Consider the following 21,189-nt stretch of genomic DNA (forward strand, 5'->3'; position numbering starts at 1 on the left):
ACTCATTTGCTGATGGGCACTTAGGCTGTTTCCAGCACTTGGCTATTGTAAATAACACTGCTATGAACGTTGGTGTGCACAGGTTCTTTTAAATTGGCATTTCAGGATTCTTAGGTTATAATCCCAGCAGTGGAATTGCCAGAACAAAAGGCAGTTTCATCTTTCGTTTCTTGAGGAAAGTCCATACTGTTTTCCACAGTGGCTGCACCAGTCTGCATTCCCACCAGCAGTGCACTAGGGTTCTCTTTTCTCTACAACCTCACCAGCACTTGTTGTTTATTGATTTGTTTATGATGGCCATTCTGACTGGTGTGAGGTGGTATCTCACTGTGGTTTTAATTTGCATCTCTCTGATGGCTAGTGATGCTGAGCATCCTTTCATATATCTCTGAGCCCTCTGTATGTCCTCCTTGGAAAAGTGCCTGTTCAGGTCCTTTGCCCATTTTTAAATTGGATTGTTTGTCTTCCTGGTGTGGAGTAGTGTGAATTCTTTGTATATTTTGGAGATCAAACCCTTGTCTGAGGTATCATTTACAACTATATTTGCCCATACGGTTGGTTGCTTTTTCACTTTGTTGATGTTTTCTTTAGCTGTGCAGAAGCTTTTTAATTTGATGTAGTCCCATTTGTTTATTCTTACCTTTAAGTCCCTTACTCTAGGGGACATATTCAGTGAAAATATTGATGTGTGGGATAATGAAATTTTCCTTCCTATGTTCTCCTCTAGGGCTTGTATGGTGTCATGACTTATATTTAAGTCTTTTATCAATCTTGAGTTTATTTTCATGTATGGTGTAAGTTGGTTGGGTTTCATTTTTTTTTGCGTGTACATGTCCAGATCTTTCAACACCATCTGCTGAAGAGGCTATTTTCACTCCATTTTATGCTCCTGCCCCTGCTGTCAAATATTAATTGACCATAGAGTCATGGGTTTATTTCTGGACTCTCTAATCTGTTCTATTGATCTATGTGTCTGTTCTTATGCCAGTACCAGGCTCTTTTGATTACAGTAGACTTGTAATATAGTTTGACACCAGGTATTATGATATTATGATCCCTCCTACTTTGTCCTTCTTTCTCAAAATTGCTGAGGCTATTCAGGGTCATTCATGGTTCCATATAAAATTTTGAAATGTTTGTTCTATACCTGTGAAATATGTCATTGGTATTTTAGTAGGGATTTCACTGAATCTATAAATTGTTTTGGGTAGTATGGACAGTATAATGATGTTAATTCTTCCAATCCATGAACATGGTATATGCTTCCATTTGTTTGTGTCTTCCTTGATTTCTTTCTTCAGTGTTGTGTCGTTTTCTGAGTACAGGTGTTTTTTTACCTCCTTTGTTAGGTTTATTCCTGGGTACTTTATTTTTCCTATTTCTATAGCAAATGGATTTTTTTTCCTGATTTGTTTCTGATATTTTGATGTTGGTGTACAAAAATGCCTTCAGTTTCTGAGTATTGACTTTGTATCCTGCTGTTTTGCCAAACTCACTTATTAGATCAAATAGCTTTTTGGTGGAGTCTATAGAGTTTTCTATGTATACTATCATGTCATCTACAGATAATGACAGTTTTACTTCCTCCTTGCCAGTTTGATTACCTTTTAATTCTTTGTCTTGTCTGATCGCCGTGTCTAGAACTTCCAATACTATGTTGAATAGAAGTGGTAAAAGTGGACACCCTTGCCTTGTTCCTGATCTTAGTGGGAAAGCTCTTATTTTTTGCCCATTGAGTATGATGTTGGCTATAGCTCTCTCATATATGGCCTTTATTGTGTTGAGGAATGCTCCCTCTACTCCCACTTTGCTGAGTGTTTTTATCATTAATGGGTGTTGTACCTTATCAAATCCTTTTTCCACATCTATTGAATGATCATATGATTTTTGTCTTTCCTTTTGTTTATGTGATGTATTAGATTTATTTATTTGCAAATATTGTATCACCATTGCATCCCTGGGATGAATCCCACTTGGTCATGGTGTACGATCTTTTTAATGTATTTCTGGATGCAGTTTGCCAATATTTGAATGAGGATTTTGGGATTTATGTTCATCAGGGATATTGGCCTATAGTTTTCTTTCTTTGCTGTGTCTGTATCTGTTTTAGGGATTAGGATGATACTGGCCTCATAAAAAGAGTTTGGGAGTCTTCCCTCTTCTTGGGTTTTTTGGAATAGTCTGTGAAGGATAGGGGTTAGCTCTTCCTTAAATGCTTTGTAAAATTCTCCTGTGAAACCATCTGGTCCAGGGCTTTTGTGTCCCGGGAGTTTTTTTATCATTGCTTCGATTTCACCAGCTGTTATCAGTCTGTGCAGGCATTCTGCTTCTTCTTGATTCAGTTTTGGAAAATTTTATGTTTCTAGAAATTCATTCATTTCACCCAGGTTTTCAAATATCTTCACATATAGTTCTTTGTAATAATTTCTTACAATCCTTTGTATTTCTGTGGTATCAGATGTAATTTCTCCTCTCTCATTTCTGATTTTATTTATTTGGGTCTGCTCTCTTTTTTACTTGATGAGTCTGGTTAAAGGCTTGTCAATTTTATCTTTTCAAAGAACCAGCTCCTGGATGTATTGCTCCTTTAGATTATTTTCTTAGTCTCTATGTCATTTAATTCTGCTCTGATCTTGATTATTTCCTTTATTCTACTCACTCTGGGCTTTGTTGTTGTTCCTCCAGTTCTTGTAGATGTTGGGTTAGGCTGTTTGTTTGAAATGTTTCTATATTTTTTAGTAGGCCTATATTGCTATTAACATCCCTCTCAGGACTGCCTTTGCTGTGTCCCATAGGTTTTGGATTGTTGTGAGTTCATTTTCATTTGTTTCCAGAAACTTTTTTATTTCTTCCTTGATCTCATTCTTAACTCATTCATTGTTTAATAGCATGCTATTCAGTGTCCATGAGTTGAAATTTTTTGAGTTTTTTCCTTGAGGTTGTTTTCTAGTTTCAAGCCCTTGTAGTATGAGAATATGCTTGATATGATTTCAATTTTCTTGAATTTGCTGAGGCTTGTTTTGTGTCCTATCATGTGGTCTATCTTTGAAAATGTTCCATGTGTATTTGAAAAGAGTGTGTAATTTGCTTGTTTGAGGTGAAAGCTTCTCTATATATGAGTTAAATCTATTTCATCTAGGGCATTGTTCAATGCCGCAATATCTTTGTTGATATTTTGTTTGGAAGATGTATCCATTGTTGACAGTAGAGTGTTAAAATCCCCTACTATAAGTGTGTTGCTGTCTTTCTTGAAATCTTCCAAGATTTTCCTTATATATTTGGGTGCTCCTATGTAGGGTGCATATTTGTTTACAATGTTTATGTCTTCTTGATGGATTCTTCCCTTGAGTATTATGAAATCTATTTCTGGGTCTTTTTTTATGGCTTTTGTTTTGAAACCTATTTTAGGGTGGGACTTCTGATCAGGGTGTTTCAAAGGCCGTTCAACTACCTTGGATGTATATTTCTAATCATAACCAAGCACCCCTAGGGTGTGGATTATCATGAACCAGACCATGTACCCACTCACTCTGTTTTAAAGTCGGCAACGAGGTCTCCCAGTGTGTTCACAGAGCAGAGAGAGTGGCAGCACTCGTCCTTGTGGACCAAACATGATGTGTGCTTGCACCTGACATGTGTGCCATGCACGTGTGTAATTAGCATCACTTGACCCAAACATACTACATTGTCAACATGCTTTTCTCCTTCATGGAAGCCCTTTTCAGTTGAGAAAGAGCTCTGGCAGACAAAATCAGTCCGCTCTTGCCCACCGCCTACAGGGAGGGAGGCACAGATAGGGAGGTGGATCACTGAGCTGCTGTCATTGGCTATCCCCTTCTGGTGACCTGGGAAACAAACCAGGACAGGGACAGGGTGGCATACCCATGAAAGGGGATATTGCAAGGTTACTGTGCAGCCTCAGGCCCCTGACAGGAAACCCATATTATCTCTGCTACTGTCCATCTAGCACAGCCTCCAACCTGGTGCCTCCCTCCCATGTCTCATCTCAGCTCCCAGAAGTGCACAGGTCCCAAGCCCTGACTGGTAGAGAAGTCACGAAGGACCTTCTGAAAAATGTGCATCCTGGGCTGCTGCCCCAGGGGCTCTGACCCACCCAGGGTGAGACTGGAAGGGTGCCTGGTGAACAAATGCCCAATATTTTTGATGCTTGTGGTCCCTGGGCTCCTCAAAGGAGCCCTGCTCTTGTGTCAGGGCCATGGAGCTGGAGATCAGAAAGCTCAAATTTGCCTTCACAGCTCTTTGTGCACCAGGTGACCTTGGGCTTCCCCTCAGTGCTCATTGCAGTAGAAGGGAAGACCCTTCACAAACTGTGAGACTCCTCCAATGCAAGAGGGTCTTGTCCCTATTATGACGTTAACACGGATGCCCTTCCTGTGGGTGTTCAAACCTTTTGGTGCCTCCTGCCCAGTTTTTACAAAGATGCTGTTCTATCCCCAGCCTTCAACACAGCCAGGTGTGAGAAACTACAGAAGGAGAAGGAGGATCTGGAGAGGAGGTTTGAAGACGAGGTGAGGAAGTTGGGCTGGCAGCAGCAGGCCGAGCTCCAGGACCTGCAGGGCCGGCTGCAGCTGCAGTTCCAGGTGGAGGTGACACGGCTTCAGGAGGAGCACAGTGCCCAGCTGCTGCGGATCCAGCGCCAGCATCAGGAGCAGGTCAGTGTGGGCTCTGCGCTCTGCCTCTGCTGTTAGGGCATGTGGGGGAAGGTGACAAGGAGCAGCACTACTTGAGCCAGAAGTCCTGTTTCTAGGTGAGCTTCTTGTAAAGTCCCTCTCCGACCTCATTTCTTTCTTCTGTTGCCTCCTTTCCTCCCCTCCAGCCCCTCTGACTTCCCTCTCCTTGTCCTCCAGGCATGCTCCCACCCCCTGCCAGGAATGCTCTCCCTCTAGACACTTCATGGCTCCCTCTCTCCCTCCCTTCCAGACTTTTCTCAAAAGCCTCTTTCTCAGTGAGACTTTTCCTCATCTCAAATTACAGCTCCTCCCCCTACCACATACACACTTTCGTGTTCCCCTTCCTACAATGGTTTTTCCTCAACATTTACCACTCTCCAATGTATTACAATGCTTATTTTTGTATCCTATTTATCACTGCATATTTCATGAGGGGGTGATGATAAGGCAAACTTATGTTTAGTACTTGAGCACCAGGCACTGCTGTTAACCCTGTACATGTACTAACTCATTTAATCCTCACAATCACCCTGCAAGGTGTGTAGCGTTATTATCCCCAATCACATGAGACAAAACTGAAACTGGAAGGTTAAGTAACTTGTGAGAATCCCCAGAGCTGCTCATGGGAAAGCCAGGATTGGACACAATCTGCTGCAGAGCCGTGCTCTCAAGCATGGAGTTGGAGTTGTCTCCAGGCTTACAGCTAGAATTTTGGTACCGGAGTGTGGCTGCCAAGAGTAGTCCCTCAGTCTGTACTTGCTGAATGAAAGCATGAATGGCGCTAGCCAGCCCAGTAGTCTTACTAGAGAGAGCATTCACCTGGAAGAAGTGGAGAATAATCACCAGGGAGACTGTCAGGTGACAACAGGTAAGAGCCAGAGGTGACTGCTTTCATGAAAACTAGTTCTTTTCTCCTTTTTCCAAGTCCCCAAGGTCTGTTGCTTTAGTACACAACTTCTAAGCGCTGTATTGTTTCTCGTGGTCTGCTTATGATATTCCTAAGGGAAGCTGGCCTTTGCAAAGAGCCCTCTAAATCTCCCACTAGTGCTGGGTGGCCCTTCATAATCATGAACATTTGGGCTGCTCTCCGTGGAATGCTTCCAAATAGATGCCCTGGATAGTGATGGTCCCCAGAGTCTTGTGAATCTGAGGGGGACACCAGGAGAATTTCAGAGTGATAATAAGAACTGTTGTAGTAATGAAAAATCTCTTATCTGATTCATTTTATTTTATTCAGCATCTTCTTTTCTAGAAGCCTGTGGAAACCAGATATACTTGCCTGCTTGAGGTTGTTTATACTTAGAGACCAGGAAGCAGATGAAGTTACAGCTCAGGTTACCACTGGTGCTAATGTCAGAAACTGAGCCTGCAGCATCTTGCCTCCTCAGCTCAAGGAGGAGCAGGAGAACGAACTTGGAGTGAAGGCTCCTGTGTGGGTACCATGTATGGAAACCACAGAGCTGAGGCCACTGCTGGGCAGAGCCTTCCATCAGTGGGGTGCAGCTGGGACAGATTGCCCCCTCAGCATTGTCAGTACAGAAGCGCGGCTGGGAGATGAGCTCTCACCCGCCTTTAGGCTGGGACACAGCAGCACTGAAGGAAAGAAAGCCCTGATGTTGAGAATGAGTTACAGAAGCTACTTCTGCATACTTAAAAAAGAGCTGTGTCTTATGAGGGTTCTGAGTTCTGTTCTTCTTGGTCCTTTGTGACGTCTAAGGTGATTCATCTATTTATCCATTCACCTATGCCAAGAACATTTAGGGAAGGCTCACTGTACAGAAGGCACCGTGTCAGGTCCCTGCGAGACGTACCAAGATTTATAAACCTTGGGCTTGCTTGGTCCATGCCTCAGGTGACAGCCAGGGGAGGTTCTGAGAAAGTGCTCAAGAAACTATGATACTGGGTGAGAAGCACAGATACATGCCTAGGGATTGAGAGTTTATATCTAGCTGTGAGAGTAGGGGACACTTTGTGTTAGAAATAACATCTGAGTGCTTTGGGTCTGAGTAAACCTTGCCTATAGATAGATACCCACTGGTCTGGGGTGGGGGGTGATTTAAATCTGTGGATTATTCAGGCCCCTGATTTTGCTCCTGCTGCTGAATATTGACTGATGGCTTGAGGCAGAGGGCATACGGCGATGAGGGAGAAAAGGCAGGTATAGCAGCTGCAGTTTAATTTCCAGTAGAATCAGTGCTCATCTGCTTCGTGCAGGAGGAGGCTCAAGTGCAGGGCTGTGACAGAGACTGGTAAGGCCTGCAGACTCTCCACACTTGAGTTGCCCTAATAGGGACAATTGCACGTGGCAATGCTGACTTTATGGATAGTGACATCTCTGTCAGAAGTTATGCTCTGTGAGCTTAAAAGTCAACCTAACCAGCTGGCCTAACCAGAAAGCCTCCCCTCACCTCACACCGGCCCCACACTCACCGGCAGTGCAGGCTCTCCTCAGGTTGGGAGCTCCTGCACTGCGGGTGGCCTGACTGTGGTACAGGGTCTCCCACGTGACAAATCCAGCCATTTGTTCACCTGGGGGGGGGGGGCAAAGACTGTCTCCCTCTGCCCACACATGGAAATCACTTGGGGAACTTGTGGCAAAACATCCCTCCTCATTCTCACCCCACACTAATTGGATCGGAATCGCTAGCAGGGCCAAGCATCGGGCCTGGAACTGCAGTGTCTCAACTCAGAGCCTTGCTCTTCAGTCCTGGGGAATGAGCAGGAGGCGTGGCCTGGCCCTCTGGCCTTTTTAAGTGCCTTTAAAGATAGGGTCTGACTTTTATTTTAAGAGTATAACTATAAAATGTTTAATCAGAATTGGCACTCACGCCATAACTAACTGCATTCATAGAAGCCAAACTGCCAGAGCTTCCCTATTTCACGGCACATGAAACAGATTGTCACCAGAAACACACAGGCTTTCCCCCTTTTTGCCCAAACACAGTGCCTTCCAGTTCTCCCTCTGGGCTGCCTTTGGCTGTTCCCCGAAGATACTCAGCCACAGAGCCTGACATTCAGTGATCAGACTTGTGGCCCCACTCCTCCAAGACCCTTTGGCCTTGTCTTCCTAGCCCTGAAGTCACTGTGGACCCGGCTCAGTAAAGTCTGAGCAGAGGTGCCTTCCCCTGCAGGGGCAGCACTGCTCCTCCTTGGGCACTTGCATTTGCTTTGTCTCATATTCAGAGCATCTTTCTCCCCTTCCTGAAGGAAATCACCCTTTCAGATGAAGAGGCAGGCTCCGCATCCTCCCCTTCATCAGAAAGCACAGAGGCCACTCACTGTTCATCACCTCGCATTACAGCTCCTCAGTCCTCGTGTGTGACTGGCATGCAGCCACTGCTACAGAAATTACACTCTCTAATCAAACAGAACAAGTCCTGGGCACCCTCAGTCTCCCAGCACTGGAGCCCCACCCAGCATGGCCCACAGTTTCATTGCCCTGGGAGGAGGCACTGTGGGAAGGTGGGGGCCCAGGTGAACACCTGCCTGCTCTGTGTGGCGGGCTGTGGAGGGGGCAGAAGATACAGACTGGAAAGCGACGGAGTGGGGTCGGGTGCTCTGGAACGCCTGGCTGCCCACTCTGGGCACACAGATACCCCAGACGTTTGTTGTGAGTAGTCAGTGAGAGAGCCCTGCAGAGAGTAAACACGGGCAGCTCCATCTATCCCACCAGACAGGATATGTGTCTGGGAGGGGGGTAAGTGGGTGTTTAAGCTGCTTTGGGTTGAATGAGTAAAGCTGAGAGGATATAAAGCACATGCATCTTCATTCTAAATGTAAGTCATCTCTCAGTGAATTGGCCAAGCCTCAGATAATTGCATTTTGCAGATGGCCGAGTGAAGGAAGCCCACAGCTGTATCTGACCCATCTGAGAGGGTGGCTTTCCAACCTTTTGCTCTGCTGTTGCTGAGGCCAGCTGAACCAAAAGGCCCTGTGGGAATGGAGCCTGCTGCCAGAACAGCTGCTTCTCCACTGATGGGGGCTGTTGGGCTCCTCCATGGCGTGGCCCACACCTCTGTCCCCCTGAGGGAAGAGGAGGGAGGCTGGTCCAGAGTGGTGGAAAGGGGCCCCAAGAGAAGGATGCTTCACCCAGCCTAAGTTTGTCCTGGCCTGACAATGAGTCAAATGATCTGGTTAGTGTTTCCCTTCAGTCAGCTTGTTTGAATTCCCTCAGATGCCTGCAGAAGTTCAGGGTCTCCTGGGGCTGAAAGTGCCCCCTGGCTGCTTCAGAGTGTGAGGCTGTGCTCTGGAAAGGAGCCAAGGGAGGGGTAGTCCTGGAGATCGATACTATGTGTGACAAGAACGAGGATGGCCAATAGTAGACAGCCACTTTCCGATAGCAGGAACAGTCTTTCAAAACCACAGAGCTGTATGGAAACTTTACTAACTGAAGAGTAAGGATTCTTGGGCCCAAATCATGGCTCTTAGGCTGACATTGGTTTCTTCTTATTGCATAAGGCCTTTCAGAGTTAGGGGATCAGTGTGTCACTCATAAGAGCACCTCTGAGGGGCTGCCACAGATAATAATATCCTTCCATCATGCTTAATACATTGGGCATGGTATTATGTCACCACTAAATCAAAGACCTACCTCCTGACAAACCAGAAAGCTGCATGTTCAAGCTTCAGACGTGATGTAGTGCTGCCAGCCAGGGCGTCTTCACCACCAGAGACACGTGAGACTCTCCTGGAACATGGCAATTTGTGTGAAAGCCTAATAAATGAGAATCGCACCAAGGATCGATCAAAGACGTTTCTTTAGACGGGACTGGGTAACAAGCATCCACGTACCATGTGGACACCCCCATCTACCACTGACATCAGTAATGAAGCAGAAAGAAAACATGGTTTCATTTTTTTAAAACCAGTAATTTATTTTTTAAGAGGCTGAAATGCTTCAGACAAAGATTCTACGAAAACCTCATATAAACAGGAATTGGACAGTTACATACTGTGGTAATCACCCTTCTGCTGAATGGAGGCACAGTTTGGAGCCTTAAGTAAAACATTGTGTAATCCAGAATGGCCAGTAAATAAAAGTGAATCACTGCATTTTAAATTTGTGATGCCGCTTTCCTAACACTGTGGAGTTCATTGTTGGTGTTGCCAGTGATATTTCTGTCTTCATGCATGAAGTTCCCATTTATCTTAGGAGAGAAAAGCTAGGCAAAATTTTTGTGCAATTATAGTATCCAGAATAAAAATCTACCCCATTTTAAAATAAAAATATTCCCTGCACCCACTCCACAAGTGGGCTTCCTTTCCTTCAGAGAGCCCTTCCTCTTCAGATGAAAGGTCAGCCTGTGAATTATCCCCTGAGAAACAAAAGACCCCTAAGCAGCGTCTGAATATTACCACCTGGAAGCAATGTGTTTTAACTGGCACACCAAGCAGCTTAGTGACCTGGGCACATTTCCTGCTACTGTGCAAATGCCAGGTTTTGAAACATGAGTAAGCCTACCTGCATTTTGAAATAAACACAATAAAAATTAACCAGAATATTGCAAGTAGGAGGGAAAAGTATTGTTTTGCAACACTTTGGTTTTGTGTGAGTTCTGCATTACAATGTACAAGAGCAGTTTCCGCAATGGTCACTGACAAAGAATTTGGAAAACACTGTTCTGCTTTGCTAGTGCAGGCAGAGGTCTTTGTATGCAATTATTCCTTTAAGTCATACATTTGAAGTTAAAGCAATAGCCACAACAACGAAATAACAAAAAGAGTACACCTCAGGGGTCTGGGGTGGAGACCAGGAAGGATGAAAATAAAAAATCCTGGGCTGGCTGTGCTACTTGTAATTAAACTACTGGAAATGACCTACAGCTGGACACAAAGCAGCCCCAGCCGGGACCAGGTTCACATTGCTGGGCGGGAAGTCCACGTTGCAAGCAGATGGCTAGGAAGCAGGTGCAGTGAGCACACAGGTCTGCCGCTGCCTTGACCTTGGTGAGAGGCTCCTAAGGCACCAGGTGTGGCCTTGCTGGGAAGACAGCAGGGGTGGGTTTGAGGGGGCTTTGCCATTGGAGTCAGACAGACCTGGCCAACTGCTGGCTCTGCCTCTTACTAGGCCTTGGGCGGAATGTTTCAAACCTCTCTAAGCCTCAGTTTCCTGTAAGATGGGCATAAATATTTATTTTAGAATGTCGCTGTGAGGGTTAAATGGAGTAGCTGACAGCAGGCAGCTTAATAACTGCTCCTTCCCATTTATCTTGTGCACTGTGCTTCCACCTGCCACAGGGAAACAGGCCATCTAGAAGGGAGATGCTTCTTCTTTTCCTCATCACCCCACAGAGTGGTTGGTGTGAGGGGAAGGAATGGGAGTGAGGAGCGGATGGTCCCAAGTCAGGCCCAGGATGGTAAAGAGGGGGCTCAGGTGACCACCCCACATTGGGATAATCTGACACTAGGGGCTGCCACATTACCACCAACTCCTGGCTCTCTTGCCTTGGCACATGGATGAGGGCAGCTGTCATATCTAGAATGACGTGTCCTTGACATTTTGGACCACTGACCTTTCTACTGGTTGAATTCCATCTCTGTTCTCCAAGCAGTGAGGATACCGCTGCCACTCATCCCAGCTCCGCATAGCAGTAACTGTGGCTCTTCTGCAGGTAGAAGATATCACCGCCAGCCATGAGGCTGCCCTCCTAGACATGGAAAATAACCACACAGTGGCCATCGCAATCCTGCAAGATGACCACGACCACAAAGTCCAAGGTAGCTACCATCCTAGATGTGTGCAGCCAGCAGGGGTGGGCTGCGCGAGCCCAACCTTCCTGCTGCAGACGCTAGGAGCCCCTCCTGCTCTCTGTTCCACTTTCCTTTCTTCCTTCCTGTCCTTCCTGGAGTGTCCTCTGCATTGCTTGCTGTGGATGGGAAGGATGGAAAGCCAGGATCCCGGTGGCACTTCTTTCCTCTGAGGCAGTTACTCTTAGCCTTGCCTGGATGTCAGAACCCGTGGCGCTGTAACTGGAGGCTGCGCCGGCCTCGGGCCCACTCCAGGGCTCCCATGCAGCTGCGCGTCAAGATTTTATAAAGCTCCGGAGGGGAGTCTGATGGGCAGCCATGCTTGAGAACTGCTATTCTAAAGTGGGCATGGAAGCTGGGCTTTGTCTCGGCCTTATGACATTAAATGTCAGTGCGCAGCGGGCACAGCCTTTCCCCTTCCCACACTCGGGGTGCTGCCCAGACCGCAGCAGCACCGCACTGGATCCAGGTGCACACCTTGAGCCTACAGGCCGCATTCACCAAGGGCTGAAGTGGTCTCTGGATCTTTCTTCTTATATTTTTGGCAACTTTAGATTATCCTTGGGTACTTAGGGTTCTATGCTAGTTACAGCAATAAGAGCAACATTTACTAAATACTACTAAGATTTTGGTTTTGTGAAGAAAGTTTTTACAGTTTTAACATGCATTTATACTACATACACAACTTATTTTTCAGTTTTTTCTCCCCTCACTTTTCCCCCAGCCAGAAATTTAACAATAGGTTAATAAACTTAAAATTAATAAATTTAAAGATTTTAAGAATTAACATCAGTGTTTTATTATTTTTAAATGGTCTCTGTGGACATGGAGCGCACTGTGCAGTAGTCAGTCCTCTGACCGGAGCCTCCCCGAAACCTCAGCCCCGCCCCCTGGGAGCATTAGCACGGGGAAAACGTCCCGCTGGCCCGTCTCCCAAGAGGGTTCGAGTTCCCTGGTGCAGGTGTTTTCACATCTTTGCTGCGAGCATTCTTGACACACACATTTTCACACATAATTAATTGGCTGTAAGGTAATTTTGCTGTAAAAAAAAGATTAAATCACAACAAATAGAGGGGCAATAAAAAAGACAATAAAACATGAAGAAAATGAATAACAAAATTAAGACTTTATTTAAAATATGTATAGATTCATGGCTATATACATGTGTGTATATGTGTGTGTGTGTGTGTATATATATATTAGCAAAATATGGTCAGCACATTATTATCCTCAATGGCTATTACAATTAATCACTTAGAGGCAGGTAGACAGAAGACTACATGGTTTTATGCTAACAAAATCAGCACAAACTTTTTTTTCAAATGTAAATTTCAGCTAAAATAACTGGATTTCTTAGAGATCTTCACCATCATTAGTTCAAAGGTTTGGATCAATGGAAACCAGAAGATTTTCTGAATTTCGGCCTGGCCTGCCAGAATGGTGATTGTTGGTCTCTAGTGCTCTCCTGTGCAAAGCACGCGTGGCCCAGGCTGATTAATGAGACCTTCCCTCCCTCTGTTTATAACATGCAAACGAAGTGCTTGTGTAGCCAGGATGAGATGGGCTTTACCCAGCTAATAAGACTGTTCCCATCTGGAGGAAAATTGAATCCATTTGCTTAATAAGTCTTACATGGCTTCGCTTTCTGCCTGACTTGCAAACATCACTGGAATGCCACTTTGCAAACAGTGCAATGGCTCCACACTCTCTGAGAGGAATCAGTGCAATCAGTCCTCCCTTCTGCTTGGCTGTCTCCACATCAAGTCTTCGCTCAAGCACATCCTGGAGATCTGTGGCTTTCAGAGCGTGGCTCAGAGGCCTGGCACACACAGCACTGGCCCCATTCGCCTGTCATCCTCCAGCAGTCCGGGCTGCAGTGGGCTGCCCAGGGCTCCCTCTCCCTGAGAGCTCCCTCCTTCAGCCCCGAGGGCTGCTTTGTGGTGGAAAGAAAGAGTGATCCTGGGAGGGGAAGAGAAAGAGACTTCACATGGATCACACAGTTGTTTTACCACAAGGAAAACTTGGATATTTGATGAGGACTGTGGATGGAGACTCTGACTTGGCCAGGATGTTGGGAAAGCAGGGTGTAGAAATGAGTGTGTGTGTGTGTGTGTGTGTGCACTCAACTTGCTTCTCCCTTGTTTTTTTTCCTCTTTCTCCCTTTTTCTCTCCGTTTCTCCTTATGGCCTTCCTCTTTCTTTCTCCTCTAAATAACACCACATGCAATTCCAAAGTACTGGGGCAGTCCCTGTAGCCTCAAGCCTGCAGCACACCCATGTCCTTTACTCATCCAAGTCTCTCATTTAGTCTGCCAAAACAGTCTTGTTTCATCCCTTTTAGAAGAAATACCAACTTACCAATCTGCTGTCTTCTCTCCAGAACTGATGTCTACCCATGAGCTTGAAAAGAAAGAATTGGAAGACAATTTTGAAAAGCTGCGGCTGTCCTTACAGGTTAGTATCTCCTTAACTCTGATGCCAAGCTAATGGCAGCACCGTTAGTCCTGTCCACCAACATTTATCCAGTACCTGCTATGTGCTAGACCCCATGTAGAGCACTGGAGTATTGGAGGGAGATGGGACGTTCTCCTTGTCCTAAGGCATTTGCTGTCTACTCAGAAAGTTGTGACACAAAGAGTGACAGACACCCACAAAAGGTAATGCATGCTTGCACCAAATGAATAATCCCATCAGTGAGTGCCACAGGAGCTTGGAGAGGTTGCTCCACCCTTGCAGTGGCCAGAGGAGTCACTGAGCTGTGTGTGAGGAAGGGGGAGGGCATGGAAGAAGAGCATTCTAGGCTGGGGAGTGGTATAAGGAGGGTTGTGAAGGGCAGAAGCCATAGGGCATGCCTGGAAATTATAAAAAGGACTGTAATCACCTGGAGGTGGGGGGATGGAAAGAACCTTCTCTACCTCCCACTGCCAGTCCAGGGAAAACGTGTGTCTCAGATGCCAGGGAGTAGACTGGCTTCCTTCTGACCTCTAATGAGAGAGTGAAGGGTCCCCCAGATCACCAGCACCTCCCTTCTGCCTGGGAAGCTAGGGTGGGGTTGGAGGCCCTGCTCCCATTCCCAGCTATGAACATCCTGATCGAAACAAGGTTATTTTTTAAATATTTGGGACACTCACATCTGGACATTGTGATGGCAATAACAATGAATGCCTACTGATTACCACAACTAATATGAAGCCAGGAATTTTGCTTCTCCAATGGCTCATTTTCCCCAGCAACGTCCATCGCATAGAGGTGGCCCTGCTGAGAACAGAGCCCCACTGTGCTGACACCACTGTCACAGCCCCGAGAGCACTATCCAAATTTTTCAGTGGGAAATAGCCTGCAGTGAGCCCACCACTGACCCATCGATGGGCCTGCAGTATGCAGCCCTCTCACGGTTCATCCTTGGCAAATTTACCCCAAACTGCCTTCTTCACGCACCTGTTACCAGGGAGACCTGAGTCAGAGGTGTCCCGGCCTCGGTTCTTGTCTTGCTCACAAGGGATGAATTCTAGCAAGAGACAGCACATATAGTGGAAATGAGATGTTTATTTATGAAATATAGAGAGAAAATAAGGTATGAGTAGGTTGTTAGTAAACCTTCTGGTTTCCTTTATTACCTTTTCCTGCTCACAATCTGATAAGGTCTGACCCAAGACAACCACAGCGTCCTTCCAGGTTAACTCGTAGGCTAGGGTAAGGGGTTGGAATGCTTCTGTGTATTTATCTGGTTGTTGGAGTAGCTTCCCAAGTCTGCCTTAATCTGTTTAAGTTCCACAAGAGAGAAGGGCTTATGTGCTAGCTGAGGGCCATGCTCTCCTGCAGTTGGTGGAGAAGGCATATCAGTGGAAGGCATGAGAGTTGCTAATTGAATTGGAGGTCCTGGATATGGCAGTAGTGATGAAGATGTTGATGGTGCCTCTTCTACTTTTTAAATATATTTTATTGATTATGCTCTTACAGTTGTCCCATTCCCCCCTTTACTCCCCTTTGCCCTGTACCCCTCTCCCATCTGCATTCCTCCCCTTAGTTCATGTCCTTGGGTCATACATATAAGATCTTTGGCTTCTCCATTTCCCACACTATTCTTATCCTTCCCCTGTCTACTTTGTACCTACCATTTATGCTTCTTATTCTCTGTACCTTTTCCCCATTCTCCCCCTTCCTCCCCACTGATAACCCTCTGTATAATCTCCATTTCTGTAATTCTGTCCCTGTTCTGGTAATTTGCTTTTGTTTTTGTTTTTGTTTTAGGTTCAGTTGTTGATAGTCATGAGTTTATTGTCATTTTACTCTTCATATTTTTTATTATCTTTTTCTTAGATAAATCCCTTTAATATTCCATATAATAAGGGCTTGGAGATGATGAACTCCTTTAACTTGACCTTATCTGGGAAGCATTTTATCTACCCTTCTATTCTAAATGATAGCTTTGCTAGATAGAGTAATCTTGGATATAGGTCCTCGCCTTTCATGACCCGGAATACTTCTTCCCAGCACCTTCTTGCCTGCAAGATTTCTTTTGAAAAATCAGCTGATAGTCTTATGGGAATTCCTTTGTAGGTAACTGTCTACTTTTCTTTTGCTGCTTCTAAGACTCTCTCCCTATCTTTCATTTTGGGTAATGTAATTATGATGTGCCTTGGTGTGTTCCTCCTTGGGTCCAACTTTTTTGGGACTCTCTGAGCTTCCTGGACTTTTTGGAAGTCTATTTCCTTTGCCAGATTAGGGAAGTTCTCCTTCATTATTTGTTCACATAAGTTTTCAGTTTCTTGCTCTTCCTCTTCTCTTTCTGGCACCCCTATGTTTGGATGTTGTGGGACACTTAAAGTTGTCCCGGAGGTTCCTAAGCCTCTCCTCGTTTTTTTGAATTCTTGTTTCTTCATTCTGTTCTGGTTGAATGTTTATTTCTTCCTTCTGGTCCAAACTGTTGATCTGAGTCCTGGTTTCCTTCCCTTTACTGTTGGTTCCCTGTACATTTTCCTTTATTTTGCTTTTCATTGCCTTCACTTTTTCCTCTATTCTGTGACCATTTTTGTGAGCATCCTGATTACCAGTGTTTTGAACTGTGTATCTGATAGGCTGGCTATCTCTTAGTCGCTTAATTATATTTTTTCTGGAGCTTTGATCTGTTCTTTCATTTGGGTCATATTTTTTAATCTTGGTGTACTTGTTACATAGTAAGGGGTTGAGGCTTAGGTATTAGTTAGGGTGAGGCAACCCACATTGCTGTGCTGTGGCACTGTATGTGAAGGAGGGGTCTGAGGGGGAAAAATCTGCTTGCTGAGCTCTCAGCTGGCTTTCAGTACTTCTTCTGCTATCCACAAGCAAATTGGGCACTTCTGGTGCTGATTACTGGGTGGGTGGGTTTGTGTATGTTCTAGGACTCTGTGGGTCTCTCCAGTGAACTCTCTTGTAAGGTTGGGAGTTTCTCCCACTGCCTCAACACCCACAGGTTTTTTCAGTGAGAGGTTTTGAGGCTTTATTTCCATGCACTGGAACCCTGGTTGCCAGGTCTGTCTCACTCCCCAGTTGTTCCTCCCAGTTTATCTGCACACAAATGTGGGACTACCCAGTCTGCAAGTCACCACCTTGCCTACCCTGCTCCTCCAGCTGCTGCCTTGCCACGAGTCCTCTCTACACAACTGTCTGTCTCTGCCCCTCCTATCTGCCTGGATGAATGTTTCTTCTTTAACTCCTTGGTTATTGGACTTCCATACAGTTTGATTTTTCTGGCAGTTCTGATTTTTTTTTAATTCATTGCTGTCCTTTTGTTTGTTCGAGGACGCATAGTGTGTCTAATGGGCCTCCATCTAGGCCAGAAGTTCTCAATGGCATCTCTTCTAAAGGGACTTTTCCCAAAAATAGGGGTGTGGGCAAAGAGGTACCCACACAATGGTCACTAGATGGCACTGTGGAAGCAATTAGCCTACATTTGTAGCACAGGCCCCCTCCGCCCCTCAAATAGAAGAATCCCTACATGTAGGGGATTTCTGGCACCTGCCTAGGCAATTACAAAAGAGATCAAGCTGGGCTATGGTATTGTAATTTAAGCTTCCATGTAGTGGCCGGGATTTCCCATCAGCTAACTGACATTGAAGCCAAACAGTATTGCAAAAAAGTACTAGTCTTCTTTAGAGTTTGAGGGTCAAACTGTGACCAGTTAGAAAGGGTGCAGCCCAGTGGGGTCCCACCTGGAATGGACTGCTGACTTCCCATCTGGATAGAAGAAATACCAGGAGGTTAGATAGCCCAGTGTCCTAGGGTCATAACTTGAAGGCTCAGCATCCTTGGACCCGAGACCCTGAGTATCCAGAATAGACATCTCTGTTATGGACCGATCCTTCCAGGGGCTGATGGTGTTTGTCTTTATCTTCTTTCAGCCAGTAAAGCCAGTGAGATGGAGCTACCAGTTGGTGGGATCTTGGAAAAGTGTGAAGGAGCCTTCCCCTCCTTTCGAGGGGAACAATTATATGAGATTTTAAAGGCGTCTCCTCTCAGATACTGTGTTTCTAGAATAACTAGCCTTAAGATACTTGGAATTTTATAACAAATCTTCAGATTGAGCTTTAGACCGTCCTTCAGGATACAGGAGCTAAGCCACACGGTTGTCACCTGGCTTTGCCTCTCAAGGGGGTACTGGCAGGAATGGACTCTTGATTCACCATTCAGAAAAGGGAAAAGTGTGAGATACGGGCAGTGGCAAGACTGTCCCGCCCCTCTTCTGCGTTTCTGGGGGCTGGGAGACCCTGAAATGGCACAGGGCTTAAAGCTACCAGCTGGCAAGTGATCCTTTTGTTTCCATCGGTGAGGGTGGCTTTCTGCTTTTCCTCTGCCCTGTCTCAATTGTTAAAAACACTACAAGTTATTCTACCGGTTGCTCAGTAGGGCCTGAGGTTCTAAGGCTAGCTTTTGTACCTTTCTCCTGATGTCTGGGGTCGTCTGCTAGATAAAACATTTCCCCAGAAGTGCTCAGTCTGGGCAGACTTAGGGTTGATGTTTGCGGTCTTTTGTAAAAGCTTCAGTTAATACAAAGGGCATTTGTTCCTTCTTGTTCCTGTCGGTCCCAGTCTGACAGATCCGGTTGGGGTCCTGACCTGGGATTGCATTTCCCCCTGGCTGCAATGCACTGTTGTGCTGCTGGCCAGCTGGTTTATCAGCATCAGCCCAGGCGGACCCTCTCTGGGCTGCGTTTCATCACAGTGCAGCAGGGGGAGAGAACGATCTGTGATTCCTCCAGGTTAGGCTACGAGTCAGTGATTACAATTGACAAAAAAATTGCTTTTTGTAACAGAATTTTGAGTTAATTAATTTGTATCCCACTGTTTAATGGTACCTGGGGTTTCTGTTGGGAAATAACAATTGGTTTTGGAAAATCAAAGGAAGTTTTTGACTTTTTCATTTGTCATTAAAATTATCTTTCCTATTTATTTATATTCCTTTTCTTTTCTTTTTTATTTCTAGTTTTCCTCATTTCTACTTCTCATCTTGAGTTTACTACTCCAATGTCATTTCTTCCTGTATGTCTTGTTTCCTTTTTTCCGCTTTTTCAGTTCCTTCTCTTTTTTCTCTTTCCCTTTACACAATACTTTTTCAACTCACATAGACACGTTTTGACTTACACAGACCTTCTGTTATGGGTGCAATCCTTCTGCAGCTTACACAAACCCTCTGAAAACTTCGTAGTCCCTTTTAACTTATCTAGAAAGTACTAACCCAGTTTTAGTTCTATATATTACCTTTTATTGCTAAAACTATATGTTCTTTCCCAACTTGATTAGAATTTTTTAATTTTTAGTGAAAATCAAGAGTAAGTAAGTAGCATTCTTTAGATTAATACATTTATGACTACATTTTATAACTTTTGGAAACAGTTCTTATCCCCATTGGCAGATACACACAGTGCTCAAAAGTGAGCTGTTTTATTGTCTAGTGACCTTGGCAACTGCAAGGAGCTGGAGAAGAAGAGCAGGGTGGGGTGACCTCTAGCCATTTCAGTTCTAGAAGTACCAGTTTTTCTCTTTTATATTGAGGGAGGGGCAACCATTGCTTCTGGGGACAGCGAAACGAAGGAAAGATGAAGGGTAGAGGAGGTAAGGTGGGGGGCAGTCTAGGCAGCTGCCTGGGCTCCTTAGAAAAGTTATGGGAGAGGAGAGAGCCAAGATGGAGCTGCCCTGGTTCTCCTAGAAATCAGAGGAAAAGGGGGCCCTGGCGACAGGATCATGGGATGAGGCCAGGTCCAGCTTCCGCTGCCCTCTGCTTCCCTCGCTGGAAGTCTCCTAGGACCATTAGCATTTAGGAAGAGATAAAAGCTTTATGCCCAGGAAGGGGCACAGCTGTTTTTCAAGAGGGGGAGAGAGTAAGACACTCCCCTGGCAGACACAACACTGTGCCTTGGGGGAGAGATGGAGCGGGCTTACAACAGGTCAATGATTCAAACTTATTTGTTCCCTGGCTGTGGTTTAGAGGCAGGAAAGACCAGGGACTTGTGTAGTCGGTACATTATAGTGATGGGGGTTCCCTCTGAGGCCCCTTTGTGTCTTAGGGACTAACCCCAGACAGCTCCGTGAGACCCCACTCACATAAGGACGGCCGAGACCTCGGTGCAGCAGGAGGATGTGCCTCTTCAGTCTCCAGCGCCCGGGAGAACCCCAGCAGTCGTGTCAGGTCTCATCCTTGTTTCTGGCTCCCAGCACAAGCCCAGCATGTCTGAACGCCCCTCCTCCACAGTGCTGTTGTGCCTCCTTTAGCCCTGAAGGTGGAACCGGCTATAAAACATTGTGAGTAAGACTGTCCATACTCACTGCATTCCCGGTGACTGGAGGCGAAGGGTGGAATCCAAGTCACAGCACCACAGATGTTACTGAGGGCCCGAGTCAGGGGCTCCCTGCCTCAGTTCTTGTCTTGCTCGCAAGAGATGAATTCAAGCAAGTGACAACATGTATAGTGAACATAAGTAACAAGTTTTATTTATGAAATATACAAGGAAAATAAGATATTAGTAAATTTGTTAGTAAGTTTGTTAGTAATTTTGTTAGTAAGTTTGCTTTATACACTAGAGCACCTGGCTACAAGTGGGCACTCAGCTAATCTGGGTGCCCCGACCATTGGGGTTCAGGGTTGCACACCTTAGTTAGCTTCTAGGTTCTCCTTCCTTCTCCCTCTTCTAACCCTTGGGAATAATGTACAGCTACAAAGGCTTTCTTTCTCAGCTAGTAAAGTCTCTTTTGTCTTAGTTAATGAAATTGCTACAGAAGCCAGTGAAATTGCTACAGAGGCTCCCTTTCCTGGTACACAAAGTTTCAAGGACTCCCTTCTTCCTGTCCTGTCCTTGCTTGTGGTACTCAAAACGCTTGACGATCTTATCAGACCAGGCTCAGGGCTGCTAAGTCAATGAGTGAGACCTGCCTTGCTCCTCCCGGTGCTGTAGTTTGCTGCCTGTCCTCCCCTACACACCATGGGAGAGTACCATACTCTCATGCTGTGGGAGGTGCCATCCTGGAGGAACGCACACCAGGGAAGTGAAGGCCAGACCGTGATGCCACAGAAACCCCATCCAGCCCCAAGCCACAAAGAAGCAAGAGTTTTGTTTCATCCGTGAGGGAATCTTATTCTGCCCTGGTCACCTCACGGTCGTGCACCGCACATACTTTAGCTGTGACACCCCATGAGCAGGATCCATTTGGGCTGGAGGTTATTTGGTGCAAGGAGGGTGGAGTTGCTCAAGCCAAGTTCCTTGAGCAACTAGCAGCTAG

At 45.7% G+C, this 21,189-nt stretch overlaps 1 protein-coding gene across 2 annotated transcripts in view; it reads left to right on the forward strand.

Annotated features, from left to right (window-relative positions):
- Positions 1-21,189, forward strand: part of MTUS2 (microtubule associated scaffold protein 2) — a 596,801-nt gene that overhangs the window by 566,043 nt on the left and 9,569 nt on the right. For both annotated transcript variants that reach the window (XM_028505192.2, XM_028505195.2), the window contains 3 exons: positions 4,459-4,673; positions 11,303-11,408; positions 13,818-13,891. In XM_028505192.2, the coding sequence (XP_028360993.1) occupies positions 4,459-4,673; positions 11,303-11,408; positions 13,818-13,891 (395 nt within the window). The remainder of the gene's footprint in view (positions 1-4,458; positions 4,674-11,302; positions 11,409-13,817; positions 13,892-21,189) is intronic.

Source organism: Phyllostomus discolor, chromosome 2 (genome assembly GCF_004126475.2).
Source record: "Phyllostomus discolor isolate MPI-MPIP mPhyDis1 chromosome 2, mPhyDis1.pri.v3, whole genome shotgun sequence".
In the NCBI taxonomy this organism is placed as follows: Eukaryota; Metazoa; Chordata; class Mammalia; order Chiroptera; family Phyllostomidae; genus Phyllostomus; species Phyllostomus discolor.